Raw genomic sequence first — 18609 nt, 5'->3', positions numbered from 1 at the left:
TTAATTTAACTGAGTATAAGTGTATACAAAAGAAATATGTCGTTTACTCCTGAAAAAAATCATTGTTGATAACTTTTGCAGGGCTTTTTTAAAAGAATGCCGTGGAATTAAAATATAAATATTTTAATTTATTATAAATATTTTTATATTAAATACAGATTTTTGTAAACTAAACATAAATGCATACAGCAATTTAATGATTTTATTGAAATAGTTGAATCAAAAACTAATTGCTAGCATGTAGTACATAGTACCTACATAGTATATAATACCCTAAATAATATATAACTGTGTATAAACGTATTGAGATTACTATGTAAGTATTTATTGATATCCACATGATTACACTAATCATCAGTAGAAAATATGTGGTCAAAGTATTTTTCATATAAAACTAGAATTAATCTACTATAGTCTATGGGTGTTGTAGTATAAAATTTTTATACCTATTTAATATATGTAAACATTCGGTTATTATCAAGTAAAAAGGCGACAGTATGACATATATTGGTAGAAACTTTTGTTTGCTCTTACTAATCTAAATAAATGTATATATGTATAATACGTCAATAATTAAAATTCTCAACACTAATGAGTAATGACCATAATTTGTTCAAGATAGTTTTAATATCTAATATATTATATTATAAATATTATATCTACTATCATTTCTCCATTAGATATAGTATAAAAGTAAGTACCTATTTGTGATAATTAAATTATTATTATTTTATTACTCGCATTATTCATTAGTATAACTAGTATAAGGTAATTATATAATTAAATATTATGATCAACGATAATAGTGCATATCAAAATGGGAAGACATCAAAATTATTGTCATTCTGTAAAACTGTCCACACCAGTAACAACTTACATTCTAATTGAATTTTTATTGTGGTTTAATTTTTTTTTATTTAACGTTAAAATGGATCAACTTAAAAAACGTACTCGTCAACCATCGAAAAAGTTATCAACTAAAAAGAAATTGAGTAATCGAGTGATGAATTTTCTAGGAATTCAAAACAAAACCAAGTAAGTAAAATATTAAATGATTAAAATATAAAATATGTATAAATAATAACGTAATATCAGTTATAACAATACATTGTTTTTAATTAAGTCCCAATCCAGAGGTCGTAGAATCTGTTGTGAAACCTTTTTTCTTGGGTGATGACAATCAACTACCATGCACATCAAGGGAAACAATTAGGTAAACTTTTGCTAAATTATATAGCTATTAAATTTGGTAAACTATAATAACTTAATATTTAAATAATATACGGAAAATGTATTACATAATCGCATGCAGCAGTATAAATATTTATATAATACAATATTTTTATATATTTTTTAAAGTCAAAATCCAGAGCTCGTAAAATCTGTTGAGGCACCTTTTTTCTTAGGTGCTGACAATCAACTACCATGCACATCAAGGGAAACAATTAGGTAAATTAAAAATGTTTAATAATTTAAATTAAAACTCTGATTATATAAATTTGAATGTATATGAGAACTCCAACGATTTTTGTATATATTATATCAATTTGTAATATCATAAATTGGAACATTTATTATAATTAACATTAATTGTAATTGCATTATCATACCTCAATTATCATGATACATTAACATTAAACAAGTCTAATCTAAAAATTAGAAAAAAATTAGCCTATATTATAGATATTTAAAAAAGCGATACAGTGTTCAGTCACAGTCTCGAGATCAGTTTCAGTTACAGTGTGTAAGTGTTTCCAGTCACCATCATTGCGAGACTCCAGACAAATTTTTATTTTCTAAATACAGTTTTTTTTAAAGTCAGTGTTCTTTTAAATTATATATAGTTTTGTATTTATACATATACATTATACATATCATCAACTCTCAGAACAAACGCTACATCATTTGTAAGTACCCATTTATAACTACTTAAAAATATACTTTTTTTAATTTTAAATTTTAGTTCATTGATAAATCTTGTATACGATGAAAAATGATTCTGAACGGAGATAATTAGGTACCTATTAACTTTCGATTATTATATTTGGACGAGTCTTACAAACGGAATGATATTACGAAATTTCGACCAAATTTAAAAAATAATGATTCTCTTTTCGACCAAAACAAACATTTTTGTAAAATTATGGCAATTACCTATATAGATACTTTTAATACTTTTGCAAAATTATTAAAAGTATAAGTTGCATAAAATATTGTAAAATAAAATATAGAAAATTATTTAAAATTTAAGACTATCTATATCAACATTATTTTTATATTAATATGTCACAATATGTATAATATTATTTAAAATAATAAAATAATAATAATATGTAATTTTGTCAAAAGATACAAGATACTATTATTGTAAATATTTGTAATGAATAGTACCAAGATATTTGAATTTAAGTTGCAGAACCTTTAAAACTTAAATATTATATGAAACAAATAGTGATAATTTTTATTGTGTGTGTATAATTAATATCGTTTTGTAAATAATTTCGTAAAGAATTGTATTTTTACGAATAATAATTCTATCCAGGTGCAATTGTAAGATAAATTAAAAACCCTAAAATTAAATTGTATACTATTTTTTAAATTTTTTATATAATATTGTATATATATATTGTGGCATATTAACATAAAAATAATGTTAATATTTTACTATTCTTATATATTAAAAATGTTCTATATTTATTTTACAACATTTTATGCAACTTATAAAAAATTATTTAGCAGCAATTATTTTATTTTTTTACATATATTATATACATTTTTGATTTTGGTCAAAAACGGGTATGCCCCATTTTATGAGAAACCTTATTTTAAATTTTCAAATTTTAGGTATTAATTCTCAAATGAAAATACTAATGTAAACATCTGATACAAGTTTCAAGTTTTTACAATGAATTATTTTTGAATAAACATAAAAATCGTATATGCGTCGTACCTACCTACTTGTATTTTTATTATTTATTATTTACTATATTTTTTTTTACCGATCAGATTAAGGTTAGGTTAGATCAAATTAAAACCTAATAGAATAAGAATTTATGCAGTAAAACAAATTTTTTCAATGATAAAAATAGTTTTAATTGCTGTTATGAGTGCGTTAAATCGTATTTTTATACAAATTTTTCTTGTTTTTTAGAGCATTTAAATCCGTTCTCTTATTTTTTAAAGCACAATATTTAAATTAAGTGTTTAATTTAAATTGTACCTATATATAATATTTATATTTTATTTCATAATAGGTATTACAACCAGTCAACACTCAACATGAATATCAAAAAAGTTCTATTTGTTATTATTACAACCATACATTTCACTTTTGGATTCATTGCTTACGATTGCGGAGGTCCTAACCTAAATATAACTTCCTTTGACAGTCTAGAAGTAGACAACTGTGATCTTCCAATACCTTCGAAAACAGAACGGGTAACAAGAATACAACTATTGCAAAGGGTTGAAACATATCCAGTTAATTTCAAATCATGCCTGATCACTGTTGATTATTTAATAACAAGGTGTTCGGCGTTTGAAGACGCACAAGTTGTAGAGGGAGGGTATTTTTCCGACATAATAGAGTTAGGTAGTGCTAGATGTTCAGAGACTCACCAGAAACAATCTTTCACTTTTCAAACGGGAGGAGTAGTGACAGATTTAAAAATAAACGAAACGATATTTGTAACAAATATCATTGCCGGAACATTAGACAAGTATGGTAATTGTAAAGGCACAACTTTTAAATCAAGCAGAGGAGAGTGGGAAGATGTGGTCGTACAAGCTAAATTTAAAATATTGCTTTCAGAAGGTACGGCTATAGCAAATAGTAAAGATAATATCCTCATACTTCCAACAGGAACCAAAATGAAATTATCTGAAAATTATGGTTTTGATTCTTTTAAAGGAGAGACTATATGGACAAACAACCATTTCACTTGTGAAGTACAAGATTTCAATGTTTTATATGATGGTCCTGCATCGTTAATAATTTCAAATGCCATTAATGATTTTTCAAATAATATATATACCTATATTGTGGAAACGGATAAAATAGTATTTTCCCTAAAACAAATTAAAAAAAGTTTTGCATGCGGGATGCCAGTGATTCAAACTGAACACATACAGTTAGTCATACTTGTAGATACCGCATTTTTCAATCGATTTACGACAACAACAATTTCTCCGCAAAACACTGATTTGTTAGCCTACGTTAATACAAAATTTGTTTATGTTGAAAACTTCTTTAAATCTACGATAACATCATTGTATAATGACATAATTAAAAAACAGTGTGATCTCGAACGAAAAATATTACAACAAAAGCTTACACTAGCCTCTTCGAGCATTTCCGACTTTTCGTATCTTATGGGCGAAGGACCAGGTTTTACTGCAGTGAAAACAGGCGAAATAATATATTTAATAAAATGTAAAAAGGTAAATGTTGAAATATCGAGAAAAAATGTATGTTTTAATGAACTACCAGTTTTATATAACAACAAAACGTTTTTCATGGCCCCCAAAACGCACATATTGCAACAATTTGGAACTCAAATTGATTGTAATATACTACTTCCACCTGGCTTCAATTTGGACGGAGACTGGTTTGGTATTGTACCCAATATACAAGAAATAAAAAAACCACAAAAGCTCAAACCGGCTACAACCTGGACGTGGTCGTACAAAAGTCCAGAATCGCTTATGAATGCTGGTATATACACACAAGACACAATGAAAGCTTTTCAGCAACATATATTGTTTCCACAAGAAGTGAGTGCTGCTACAAATAATTTAATAAGACAATCTATGGGATATGATACGACTAACCAAGGTCTGCAATATAAATATCTTATTGACGAACAGACAATAAGCAACATGGTCGAAAATAAATTACATCAACTTTGGGGATGGTTTACAACTATTGGTACTTTTGTTTCGGGACTGATGGGGATATTTTTTATTGTAAAATTAATATTAACACTAGTGGATACGGGGATTAATATTACTATTTTATACAAAACCTTTGGGTGGAGTGCAAAACTGTTGGCAGGAATTTTTTCTAGTATTACCCATTATTTAATGTTAAAGACACACAAAAAAAATCAAAATTTTGATCAAGACTCGCTAGACACAAAACATGTTCGCTATTCAATTAAAAATAGCAAAAAAGTGTACCCGAGCTTGAGTCAAGATTCTGTTTAAACACTTTAAAGCCATACAGAAATAATGTATTTAATTTAATTTATTATTTATTTAGTATTAAAAGTATTGTTTTAAATTTGTATATTTTATTTAATTATTTAATGATAAAAAATTTTAATTTCATATTAATGTACATGAAAAATGCAATTATTACCTTTATGTTATATGTTTATAATATAATACATTTGAAAAAAGGTTAAAGAAATATTTGTTTTTTACTATTTTGTATGGTAATTAAATATTAGATTATAAAATGATTAAATTATGTATTTTTAAGTGTGTTTAAGTAGGTACAGGTTATTATGCTCAATATTCTATTTTTCTTTGAATTACCAAAAAAATTTGTAAGTTGTAGCATGTTCACGAATAATGTATAATGTAAAATATACGCAATACATTTAAATATTACAAAACTAATATTTAGATATTTAGGTAATATTAATTTAGGTTATTGCTATAAATTAGTTATTATTTACTTTATTATAAATATTTCATGAAGTAAATATCTAATAATGTATTATAAATACAAATCACATCGGTACCCGCGGGTATTAAAAATATTACAGCTGCATTTACCCATTTACGTGTATATTTACGCGCGATCCGTCTTAGACGAAGGTTCAAATAATAATAAACACCGCTCCCGAATAGGCATAATCCTCGGCTGGCCGCCGACTACCAGTAGTGGGCGTGGTTAAAACGTCGCGTGCTTGCGGATCACGAAAACACCTAACAGCGCGTTCTCTCGGACGTTGTATGCGTTTCACTTTTAGTGTGACGGCCTCTTAAGTAAATAATTTGTTTACAAAACAAAATTATAGATTAAATTATGCCAACCATAGTCCACAAATATAAATATTTAATAAAACTATATTATATTAAATATAAAACCTAAAACCATAATTCAATATATGTATCAACAAAAACAGAAATTAAAATGATGATTTATTTTTTTAAGGAGGGAAATAGGTAACCAATTTACTGTACAATAAGTGTTTTTGGATAAAATACACCTGGTAAAATGTGAATCCAATAATATATCATTGCATATGAAAAACGATTCTCAGAGGAGATGATCAGTGAACTTATATTACTACTTAATGTATATTTTAAGACATACATTTTAGTAATTTATTTTACCAGATACTTTATAGTACTTTATAGAATACATAAGATTGAATTAATTTTTGCCAATAAAATTAGATTAAAAATTGCAAATAAAATATTAAAATATAATAATATACATAAACATTTTTTAAGTAGGAAGCAACTATATTATAAGTATCAATGAATAATATTTTTAAATTACAATAAAATTACTAAAATTGTATAAGTATCTAATTATATCCAATTTTGAGGTTTAAATGTTTAAAAAAAAAATTGTGCCAAATAAGTATTTATAATACTTCTAAATATTACTAGGTATGAACAACCATGTATTTAAATATAAGACTTTTATAAAAATTGAATATTTTATAAATTACAAAATTAATAGAAAATTTTAGTGAATTTGATGATTTTTTTATAAAATTATATAGCCTTGTATCTAAAATATTTCTAAATAACAATAATAAAAACTTATGATAACTTAAAACAAATTTTTTAAGTGTTCGGACCAAACATATCATTTAATAACATTTATATCAAAAAATTTAAAATATTAAAGAATAACCTACCGGCCAACTTTGAATTTAAAGATTATTTTATATAAGTAGTGTATTTGATATTTTCTCTATCTTTAATAATAATATAGTTGCTATAAATACAATTTTAGTCTTTAAAAATGATTGTATCATTTCTTATGTGTCTATTCTATGGTTAATGATATCACACATTTTAATATTTAACAATATTTGGAGTCTGAATATCTACTCTTTTTGAGCTATGTATAGATGTTTAACACCAACATTTCTGCTGATAAACTAGGTGTTGATATTTTCATTTTTCAAAATATCCTAATAGGTATATCAAACAATGAACACAGATGAATATAATATTTCAAAAGATATGATCATTTAATAAATATTTGAAGTTAGTTAAATAAGTTATTTTTTAACAAATGCATACATTTTAATTTTAAAGTGTTTATAAAACACAAACTATTATATTCATCCAAGTTAAAAAAGTTCAACGATTTTTCCAACTAAGCTTTCTTCAGAAAAAAGTTTTTTTAAATTTATAGTTATTTCATCATTAAACATAATTTTGTAAAAAAATGTGAGCCGTAAGATAAAATAGTGATTTTCTATAAGATAATTGCTGTTTATTATTTTATATTTAGACCAAAACTGAAACGTGCATTCATACAATACATTTTTAATCGTGAATTTGTGAACTACATATTGTCTATTTGTGATGAAAAAAAAATTCAAACACATTAAATCACAATAATTATCAAATGATTGGTGAAAAACTGAAATAAATTTTACAGGGAACTGGAGATGCTAAGCATCCCCTATGTGTACCTATGAAGCTGACATGTACAAGTAAATAAAAAAATAAACCAATGATACACAAGACTACAAGAGTACCTACTTCAATTGTTAAACCACAGCTCAACCTTACAGAGTATCTACAAATAAAACGCTTGCTACTACTAAAAAAAGATCATATTCAAGGTGGATGTATCCATGGTCATATTATTACATATTTATTAGGAATACCTTAGGTACCTGTTAATATGGGTAATAAATCAATTTTAAAACTTCTATGAAAGACTCAACAAATAAACAAAGGGGCTTATATAGTTATATATTAATATATTATTATAACTTATACGAAGTAAAATCGGCATTCGGATCTATATAATAATTATTATTAACTATTCAGACATCCACATTCCGAGAATCCACTAATACAACCATAAACCACGCCTACCACAAGAAATCTTTTTATAACATTTTTCTTTTATATATTATAATTTATAATTATCAGCATTACGCCATTACTTACTATTGTTAGTTGTTAAAATCGTCATATTGTAAAAACATGAAATACCTACAAAGTTGAAACAAGTAAGGCTGAATAAATAAAAAAAAGAAAAAAATTATAAAAAACAATACAAACTCGTTATTTAGTTTTAGTTCAAAAGTGTTATATAGCCATATAGGTACTATAGTTATAGGCGTTGTGGCCAGTGGGGCCGGGTGGTGGGTATACTATCATACCTAACTCGAGTGGTGGATTTAAATTCAAAAATGTTTCATCTATATAATATTCTATGGTAGACAGTAATACCTAAACACAATAACATAGCAATAAATAATAATATAGTACCTATTTAATAAAAATGTATAATAATAATACCAACTGTTAAACTAATTATACTTTATAGTTTATAGGCTGTAGCTGCGTCCTGCACTCTAATTAAACTTTTAAAACTGTAATACTAATGATATTATTATTAGATAATTAATAACTTTACTATTTAGTAATAAAAATTTGAGACTAATCAACAATTTATAAATAGATTGGATTGTCCGCCGACACCAACTGACGTCTGACCGGTCACCGGCATGTAAAAATAATAAGTACCAAGTAGGTAGTCTATATAATATTATCATGTAATGAACAATGGCTATTGGTTATGGTCATGGCGTACTATTTTAATTTTTGTTCTCAATAACCAAAACGATCGGGAATTTTCGGTCGTTAATAAAATAATGAACATAATATTATATAATATTATGTAGTTTGATAGTGATTAGTGAGTAGGTACTGAGTAGTGACTAGTGGAGTAGTGAGCTTTGGGCAGTGGCCGTCGACTTTACTGCTGTACCTATCTAATTCGTTATTTCGACCAACAAGCAAAAGACTTTGTAGGTTGTACAGTTTCACAGTTGATTTAATTCAATCTCTACTCTCTTGATAATTTATTTATCACTTAAAGTAGCTATAAATTTTATTCATTTTGTTATTATAGTTATATGTAGGTAGTTTTTATATTGGTAATAACCGTCTATTCTTAAATTCATAAAATAAACACCAGAATACCAGGAAACAAATTATTGAGTAAGTATTTGTACTGATTTACCACTATATCTTGTATGTTTAAATTAAAACATTTTTTAGTAGCTACGTTTTGGTTTTACATTGTTGGTATTAATTGGTAAGCCCGTGAGTTCCTATTTCCTGTTTTAGTTATAACTAAATAAGTTTTGTATAACATTCCAAAGTAATACAATGTATCTTGTTGATATATACTTCTTTTTAAAAAAAAAAAAAACAATTTCATTTCATAATAACTTAATAATGAAGAAGTTTACTATCACTATAGGCTAATGTAAATGTACTATTTTTTGATTTTTACGAATACACAACTATTTTAATCATGGATGCCTAAGTACTGTGTATTATTCATTATTACTTATTAATTATAGAAACAAAACTAAAATTTAAATATTTTAAAGTTATTTTAGGTTTATTTATCGAGAATTAAATGTTTGATTTTAATTATCAGAAATATTAACTACCTATTGTCTATTCACTAGAATATCCGCTAGAATACTAGATCACAGTCTTCATTAAGAACACATTAATATTACATAATAACATAACTTTATTTATTTAATAAACTCTTTTGTACTCCTGACCGTTATAGAGTTAGAGACTAGACATATTCCAAACTGTATAACTGAACCATTTTTAACACTACTAGGTCAACTTAATAATTAACTATAAACAAAAGCCTACTGAATAATTAAAATTTAACTTTGAACTCAAATAAGTAATTATAAACCTTATTCTAAAGAGAAAAAAAAATAAAATATTTAGCTTACATTTAATTAGCCATTTAGAATTTTACTAATTTAGATTTTAGATTAGGTATTTAGAGTAATCTGATAGATGCTGTACTGTATTATTAATTATTATGATTATGTTATTACTTAATAGATAATATTTAATAATTTTTAAGACTTTATAATATTAATAAATAAATTTTATTACATATTATATTTTTTTTATTCAAAATAATGTAGTACAGTATGTCCCATAAGTCCCGTATCACCCTTAATATCTCCTTGGGAAATCAATTTATTTAAAACAAGTTAGATCAAGTTATGTTTTTGAATAATTGTAATTAAAAAAAATCAATTATTTCACATTTCAATACAATAAAAACGAAAATAATAAATTACATATTTTTTTTTATATAAAATGTTTGAAATGACCTCATTATTTGCAACACAGAGTTGAAGTTTTTAGAACTAAGCGTTTTTAACATTTTTTAATGTCTCAAGTAAGATATTTTGTTCAATTTTATAATAGAGATTTTTTTTTTTTTGTAGATTCAAAATCTGAAATCATCAATATTAAAAATGCCTGTAAAAAAAACCATTCTTAATAGCCGTAGTTTTGATGTATACCAGGATAGAAATAAGTATTATGAGGTAAATGTGTTATATAGGTATTGTTATTACTAAATTTGACTGTTATAGCTGAAAAAATTATCTTAAAATATTTGTTTATATTTAATTTGATTTGAATTGAAGTACTGTTAAGGGGATTGGTGACGGTGATTGCCTGTTTTTGTCTAACACACTCGCAACATAAGAATTCAGACGTGTTTTTTGTCCAACGTACCGATTGATACAGTAAAGCGATAAGAATTCTGAAAACAGATTTGAATTCGTCGTCAAGTTTACTTGAGAACGACCAGTCCACATTTTTTATATTAAAATATAACTTTTTAAATAATTGAAATATGACAAAATTTAATTACTCGTTTGTAATATAATGATTTTAAGATTTTGGCAGATAATATCAAAAATGTGGACTGACCATTCTCAAGTAGACTTGACGACGAATTCAAATCTGTTTTCAGAATTCTTATCGCTTAACTGTATCAATCGGTACGTTGGACAAAAAACACGTCTGAATTCTTATGTTGCGCGTGTGTTAAACAAAGACAGGAAATCACCGTCACCAATCCCCTTAATAACATATTTATTTTTATTTTATTAATTAGTCTTATAATTTCATTATTTACAACTTATGTGGTTTATTAGGATTTACGTCGTAAACGCAATGATGTAACTATTGAGTTGCGAAAAACATTACGCGATGAACAATTAAAAAAACATAGAAATATAGTTTTAGATGCCCATAATGATGAATTGGAATTAAAACCTGAACCTGAAGTTGAATTGACAATTGATGATATCAAAGAAGGTGAATTAAATACCTTTTTTTCAATATCTTATTGTCTAATTATTATTTTTGATAGTAATTTTAATTTATTGTAAAAATATTGTATCAAGGTTTAAAAGGTCATACATCATCAGTTAAAAAATTAAATTGCTTAAAATATGCTCGTAAGATGTTAAGTTCAAGGAAATGTGCTCCAATTGATGACTTTATTAAAGCTGGTATTTTACCGATGTTGATGGATTTCTTGACACCAAAATATAATAATGAGTATGATTGTTGTAGATATTCAGACATTTTTAATGTTTTTAAAAATATAAAAATTTTTAGCACTGATTTCCAGTATGAATGTTCGTGGATATTGACAAACGTAGCATCAGGATCATCAGCAAACACAACTTCTATAGTTAATGAGGGTGCAGTTCCTTTACTTATTAATTTGCTTAAATCACCAGATATACGTGTGATGGAACAAGCTGTTTGGGCTTTAGGAAATATTGCGGGTGATGGACCCAAACTTAGGGATATTGTATTATCTAATGGTATTGTACCAATTTTAAACAGTTTATTACAAACAACTCAACAAGTCACTGCACAACAGAACATAGTATGGACGCTATCAAATCTTTGTCGCAGCAAAACTCCTCCTCCAAATTTTAATTATTTACTTCCATCTATTCCGTTGTTGGTTGGAATGTTAAATCATAACGATTCTCAAGTTGTTTGTAAGTAAATACTGAAATAGTACTAATAAGTAATAATATAATAATATCTATTTGTATGTAATAGCTAATGCTTGCTGGGCTTTATCATACTTGACTGATGGAAGCAATGAAAAGATTCAAGTAATTATTGAGGCAGGTGCATTGAAAGGAATTTTAAAATATTTAGAAGTCGATGACACTACTATTCTTATACCTGCACTAAGAGTAGTTGGCAATATTGTTTCTGGTAATGATGTACAGGTAAGTTATTGTTTTATTTAATTAATTTTTTATTTTTATTAATTATTTATTCATAAATGAAATCTATGTAGACAAAACATGCATTGGATCATGGTGTACTTAGATACCTTCATAATCTATTAAATCATAGACGTATTCCTGTTGTGAAAGATGCTGCTTGGTTATTGTCAAATGTGATGGCTGGTAGTGTAGAACAAATTCAAGCAGCCATTGATCATAATTTATTGCCAGTTTTGATTAGAGCTCTACAACGGGTAAATTTATCACTAAGAATTTTGGTTGAATAGGTTTTGTAAAAAAAAACATTAATATTATAGGGAGATATCAAAGTACAAAAAGAAGCTGCTTGGGCCATAAACAATCTATTTAGTGGTGGTTCAGATGCTCAGAAATCTCATCTAATTGATATTGGAATATTGGAACCTTATTGTGCCTTATTAATCTCTCCAGATGATAGAATGGTAGAGATTATACTGGAAGGTCTTAATCAATTATTAGAAGTAAAATAAAGTTGCTATATTATATTTTGTCACATATTATAACAAAATTTTGTTGTATATTAAAGAAATCTGACTGCACTCGAGGCAAGATCTGTATGTTAATTGAAGAGGCAAATGGATTAGATCACTTGGAATCATTGCAAAATCATTCTTCTCAAAAGATTTATGAGATGTCATATAACATAGTGGAGAAATATTTTCAAGGAGAGGTTTGTTTAACATAAATTATTTAAACTGATTATTTCACATATTAATCATAAAAATTAATATTTTTTAAATTTATAATTTAGGATGAAATTCAGGATTTTGACTTGGGAATAATTCCACAAGATATGAGTTCAGGAAATATATTCAGCATTGATCATTGACAAGAGAAAATATATCTCAAAAATTAGGTATAACTGATTGATATAAAATTAACCAGTTCTTATTTTTCATTAAATTGTTTTATGTATCAAAATCCTTAAATTTATTTTTATGTTATCGAATTACTTGTTTAGATTTTCAACCAGTTATTTTTTTTATACAAATTTATATGTTAAATGTAATGTGCTTTCATTGTTTATAATGGAAGTACATATTTATTATATACTATTATACTTACACTGTATTTCTTTTATAATTTGAAAAAAATGTATATCATTTAAATAATATTCTTTTTAGAATCAATTGTATTTGACATGTTGTGAAATGTCATACATTTACAGTTATAATATTAAATTGAAAAAAATGTTAAAAGTTTAAAATATTTTATTTCCTTTGCTACCACCATTTATTTTACTTATACTATGTATCTAAGTTAACCAATTTTTTTATGAAGTGTTAGTTCTTTTAATTATAAAATAGCTTATTTTTAATTTAATTAATTACATAAGAGATTGTATTAATGATCTATTTAAATATTGAGCTTGTGGCCACATGGGATGATATAGTACTATAGTCTATAGAATAATCTTATAAATCATCACTTTGATGTAAGAGTTCTGTATTTTTTTAATTACCAAAAAATTGTTATTTTTTGTTTAATAGCAAATTACGTCAACATTTTAACTTCTAATGAATATAAAAACGGATGATTTTGCTTATATTTATAATATTTTTCAATATTGCTATAAGAACATTAATAACAGCTTATATGGAATCTTGTGGATAAGTAGCTTGTATTTAATTGAACAAGCTTTTTAATTTGATATCTTAAATAAATTATTCAAACAAAACTATCGAATGTCTTAAATTAAAAAAGAGGGTTTATTAGGTGGATACTTTTTTATATTATGCGTGATTAATATTTGAATGCTCTTAAAATTTATCTATATTATTTTCTCTTCGTCATTAAGAAGAAGAACAGTGTGAACGTGAATATTTTAGTTATTAATAAAGTAGGTACTAGCAATATTTGATACCCGCGGGTTTTCAGTCGTGCAATAAACCGTTAGTAAATGAATTCGTCTATTTTTATAATTCGATATATTCGTAATGTTGTGGTCGTCGTTTTATACAAACGTAACATATACAATATACAATTTTTAAGATTCGGTGTACCCGAAAATATGTCGTTTTACATAAATAATTTTTAAAAATAATAAAAATATTGACTATGTCGAATTACCGAGAACTTGAACCTAAGTGTCAAATTTGCCGACTACATATTGAAAAATCAAGAGTTAAACAACCCATCCCTACGCCACCCTTAAAAGTTAAAGGTCGACCCTGCTAACAAACGGAAAACAATTTACCAAGCTCCCTCAGCCCTCGGGAATGCTTTCTATAAAATTAGAAAAAGTCATGCCCGTTATTTCAAGCGTGCAACACTATGTATAGTTTTGCAGCTATAGCTAAATGCCTAAATATCAACATTCAACAATAATATTATTATTATATTATCATTGATAAGTGATAATAGATTAAGGAAAATATTATATTATTCTTACTAAACAGTATACAAATAGATATTATAGTATATTCGTTAAAACTAAACTTTAAAGATTTCTTTAATTTTTAATTTGCTTTGTTGCTATGAATATTGTATTAAATTAATGGAAAGTTGTTCACCGACTTGCCTAAAATGACTTCCGTTCGTCAATCATCTTTGGCAAGATTTCTTCACTGGGGACCAATTTTGTCAATCAGTAAGTTTTTAAAAAATTGTCAGAATATGGGTGTTATTTTTTGTTTTTGGTGTATTTCAGTAATTTACAAATTTGTAACACTGACAACGTTATATTTTACGGAAATGTGGTGGCCATGTTTTGGTTCATTGGGTGGATTTCTCAATAATGCACTTCTACTGACGCTATTCGTTATTAGCTTTTCATGTTATTTGAAATGTGTTATCGTCGGTCCAGGATTTCTCCCTCTCAAATGGAAACCAGTACTATATAATTAAAATATTTTTTATTACACAATTATCTGAATTTAATTCTTGTTTTATAGGAGTTTGAAAAAGACCAACAATATTTACAGTTTTGCAGAATATGTGATGGGTATAAGGCACCCCGTGTTCATCATTGTCATAAATGTATTAATCAGAAACTTTTTTAACAATTATATTTATCTATTTGATGTGTTTTAAAATCATTAATTTAGGTAACCGTTGTGTGTTAAAAATGGATCATCATTGTCCATGGTTAAACACTTGTGTAGGTCATGCAAATCATCCATCATTTGTGATATTTATTTTTGTATCCATCGTAGCATCTATTCAATCATCTACATTATTACTGAGGACCCTTCTACTTGTACTTGCGTAAGTAAGTTTAGTTTTTGAAATAAACAGTGGATTATGTTAAAATTGATTTTATATATTTTACTTTGTATTGCCTACTTAAACAGCCAGTATGGACACCGGGTATTGATTTATTTTCCATTAAAGTTAACTCTTTTATGGCTTACAGCATTTGGATTAGCAATATGTTTAATCCTCACTCTCAGTTTACTGTTATTTATACAAGTCAGTGCATAAGTAATTATTTAAATAAATACTTATTTATCTAATAATAACTTGTTTAAAACTAACAATGTGTAATATTTTGAATGTACTTATTCAATTGTTATGAATTTTTAAGACCATATAAATTATATATTAATTTAATAGATGAAATATGTGCTAAAAAATTGTACGAATATTGAAGACTGGATTGTAGGAAAAGCAATATCAAGACGCGAACAAGATCGGAATTTACCACCATTTATTTATCCATACAATTTAGGGAGATTAAATAATATTAAAGCAGTAAGTATATATTTTATAAAAATGTAATTATACTTACTGCAGTTAACTAACTTTGGGCATCTATCATTTTGTCATAAAATCTTAAATTTTTCTTTTTGTTTTAATTATATGGTAAAACATATAAATAACAGGAAATCATGAGACTATCATATGTGTATATTAAAGACAAGTGTCAATTTTAGCATTAGTATTTGTTTAATCAAACTCGCATTTGTATCCGTTTACAAAAAATATTGTTCTTATGAATAAAAAGCTGATAGTAAATATTAATAAATAATCCAAATAAATGTACACATAGTTATTAATGTTATTATTATTGGTAATATAGAAAGATAATGTAATTGGGTGTAATTTGTATCTTGACAAGTAATTGTGAGCCATGTTGTTATGACTGGAGACACAGTTGTGTAGTATGTACAAATGTATAAAATTATACTTATGTATAAGCTAAGATTGTTATCCATTAGGTAGGTATCAAGGTATTGTTAAGGTATTTGTTGAGTCTATTCTTAGAAGTATTCATTATATAAAGGTGTCAGTTAAGTTAGGTTACACTGTATACAAAAGAGTCCTAATCATTCCTTTCATTTTTTTTCTTTAGTTTTTTTCCAAAGATGATGGTATTCACTGGGCAGTACGAGATGATTGTGGTGAATATGATTTAACTGTAAGTAAAAAAATTGAGTTCTTATTATTTTTAATTTTTTTTTAACATAATTAAGTAAAAGAAAAAATTTGCTGAGTTTTCTAAATTTTGAACACAGACAAATCTTAATTTATTTTAATTTAAAATGTTTAAATAACTCGTGTTTGTTTATTGCACATTTCTTAGGAATACCTGACTGAGTACTAAAAATATTAATAATAGATACATTTTTATTGGATCATACAAACATTTTCGTTTTGTTATTTTTTAATATCTTATTGTGTTGAAAAATATAATGCTATGTGCCATAACTGTCACATATTAAATTTTCATATATTTTATAATTATGCAAACATTTTTATCCATCTAAAAAAATTATATTCTACTACCTAATTGTTGTGTACTTGTGTTATATTATATTACATATTATAACTTATAAGCAATGATGTCTTTTAAGTTAATATTAAAGTAATACTACTTGTTACTTCTAAAAATTGTTTATTGGCTATAGTTATAATTTATAGGTAAAGAATTAGGCATTGCTGTTTATTGAATAGAGATAATAAAGTATCAATTTAACTCATTACTGATTTAACTCATTTAACTGAGTAATAAATAAATAGTAATATTTTATTAAATTATATAATTTTTAAAGATTGAACAATTAGAACAAAAATTGATTAAAGAGTCATGGAAACAACCTATGGTAGTAGTTAAAGAATACAACGGCAGATGGTTTCCATTAATGTTTGGTGTATGTGTTTGTTGTAATATACCATGGACTGACGAAACACGGATGCCATTGAATGTTGGTGAGATTGTACAAGTCACCAGATTTCGAAAGTAAGATATTTTGTTAATACATTTTAACTTAATTTAACAGTTAACATTTTTTTATGTCAGATATTGGATGTATGGACATAAAAATGTTTCCAATGGTACTCGACTACGAGGATGGTTTCCAAAACCTTGTGTGTTTTCAATACCTAGCACGTTGAAGAAAGACAAATAAACCTCTGATAATTTTATTTTGCTATTTATTCTATACCAGATTTATGTAAACATTACATTACATATTTTAAAGTTTTTGTAAAAAATGATTTGTAATATTTTTATTAAAATTAAATCATTTAATAATAGCTTTGATTTTACTTAATTATAATATTTAAAAATATATATTATATTCCTTAAAAAGTATGTTGGAAGTTCTTTTAACCTAAATTTGTAAATCCAAATGATATTCTTAGTATTTTGATTACAATTATTAAAAGGTAAGTAATTTAACTTCTCATAACTTTCCAACAAAATACAGTGCACTTTCGACTATCCTCGTTGCAGATTATCTGTTGTCTTCCGTGGAATCATCTACATACATATATGTATACAATATATATATATATCTTTATTCTTTACATTATACATCATTATCTGTTTCATTGGGTTGTGATAGCCAATTACTCGATAACCACTTCAAATACAATACATTTGTTTAGTACTAATACTTTTTGGTAATTTTTAATATGTTTAATGAAAAAAATGATTATTCGCAGATTATCCGTGGATGCCCTGCCACCCTATTCTGCGAATAATCGAGAGTAAATTGTAGTAGTTATTTTAAATTTGAAAAAATTCTATAAAAACACATTAAACCTATATGATTTTAATTTTGATAGATTTAGTAATCTTGTATCATATTCAGCAGTACATTTCCATATTATAAAATATTTTTAAATAACACAACCTGTTTAGTAGTGTCATTTTATGGACTTAGAGGACAAGTTAAGTTGTTTACAGCCAATTGTATTGGATAATATTACTGTGTCCTTCACTAAAAAATTATTTTTTAAAAATTTATGTTATGAATAATTTAATATTTTTCTTAATCACTGTACAAATTATATAATTCTGTAATTT

General features: G+C 25.7%; 4 protein-coding genes across 5 annotated transcripts; all 4 read left to right on the top strand.

Moving 5' to 3' along the window:
• Positions 1 to 541: 541 nt before the first annotated feature.
• LOC126549612 (uncharacterized) lies at positions 542 to 5995 on the top strand. Its single transcript, XM_050199270.1, has 4 exons — positions 542 to 1035; positions 1124 to 1213; positions 1360 to 1449; positions 5857 to 5995. The coding sequence occupies exons 1-4, from the start codon at positions 818 to 820 to the stop codon at positions 5888 to 5890; spliced, it is 432 nt and encodes a 143-aa protein (XP_050055227.1). The 5' UTR covers positions 542 to 817; the 3' UTR covers positions 5891 to 5995.
• On the top strand, positions 1568 to 5237 carry LOC126549555 (uncharacterized). Its single transcript, XM_050199058.1, has 2 exons — positions 1568 to 1907; positions 3255 to 5237. The coding sequence occupies exon 2, from the start codon at positions 3280 to 3282 to the stop codon at positions 5203 to 5205; it is 1926 nt and encodes a 641-aa protein (XP_050055015.1). The 5' UTR covers positions 1568 to 1907; positions 3255 to 3279; the 3' UTR covers positions 5206 to 5237.
• Positions 5996 to 8542: 2547 nt separating the features above from the next.
• LOC114126285 (importin subunit alpha-1-like) lies at positions 8543 to 13904 on the top strand. Of its 2 annotated transcripts, none has more exons than XM_050199153.1 (10): positions 8543 to 8742; positions 10494 to 10595; positions 11214 to 11376; positions 11466 to 11622; positions 11683 to 12077; positions 12142 to 12317; positions 12389 to 12571; positions 12635 to 12817; positions 12883 to 13026; positions 13108 to 13904. In XM_050199153.1, exons 2-10 carry the CDS (start codon positions 10524 to 10526, stop codon positions 13183 to 13185), a joined length of 1551 nt encoding a protein of 516 aa, XP_050055110.1. In that variant the 5' UTR covers positions 8543 to 8742; positions 10494 to 10523; the 3' UTR covers positions 13186 to 13904. The 2 variants fall into 2 exon arrangements, with proteins under 2 accessions (XP_050055110.1, XP_027846003.1); XM_027990202.2 differs by lacking the exon at positions 8543 to 8742 and adding an exon at positions 8796 to 9216.
• Positions 13905 to 14730: 826 nt separating this feature from the next.
• On the top strand, positions 14731 to 17892 carry LOC114126284 (palmitoyltransferase ZDHHC6-like). The gene is made up of 9 exons (XM_027990201.2): positions 14731 to 14946; positions 15007 to 15188; positions 15251 to 15335; positions 15404 to 15563; positions 15650 to 15767; positions 15912 to 16049; positions 16651 to 16716; positions 17351 to 17538; positions 17599 to 17892. Exons 1-9 carry the CDS (start codon positions 14883 to 14885, stop codon positions 17705 to 17707), a joined length of 1110 nt encoding a protein of 369 aa, XP_027846002.2. The 5' UTR covers positions 14731 to 14882; the 3' UTR covers positions 17708 to 17892.
• The last annotated feature ends 717 nt before the right edge of the window (positions 17893 to 18609 follow it).

This window comes from Aphis gossypii, chromosome 1 (genome assembly GCF_020184175.1).
Source record: "Aphis gossypii isolate Hap1 chromosome 1, ASM2018417v2, whole genome shotgun sequence".
Classification (NCBI taxonomy): Eukaryota; Metazoa; Arthropoda; class Insecta; order Hemiptera; family Aphididae; genus Aphis; species Aphis gossypii.
This window is presented reverse-complemented; position numbering and strand designations above follow the sequence as displayed.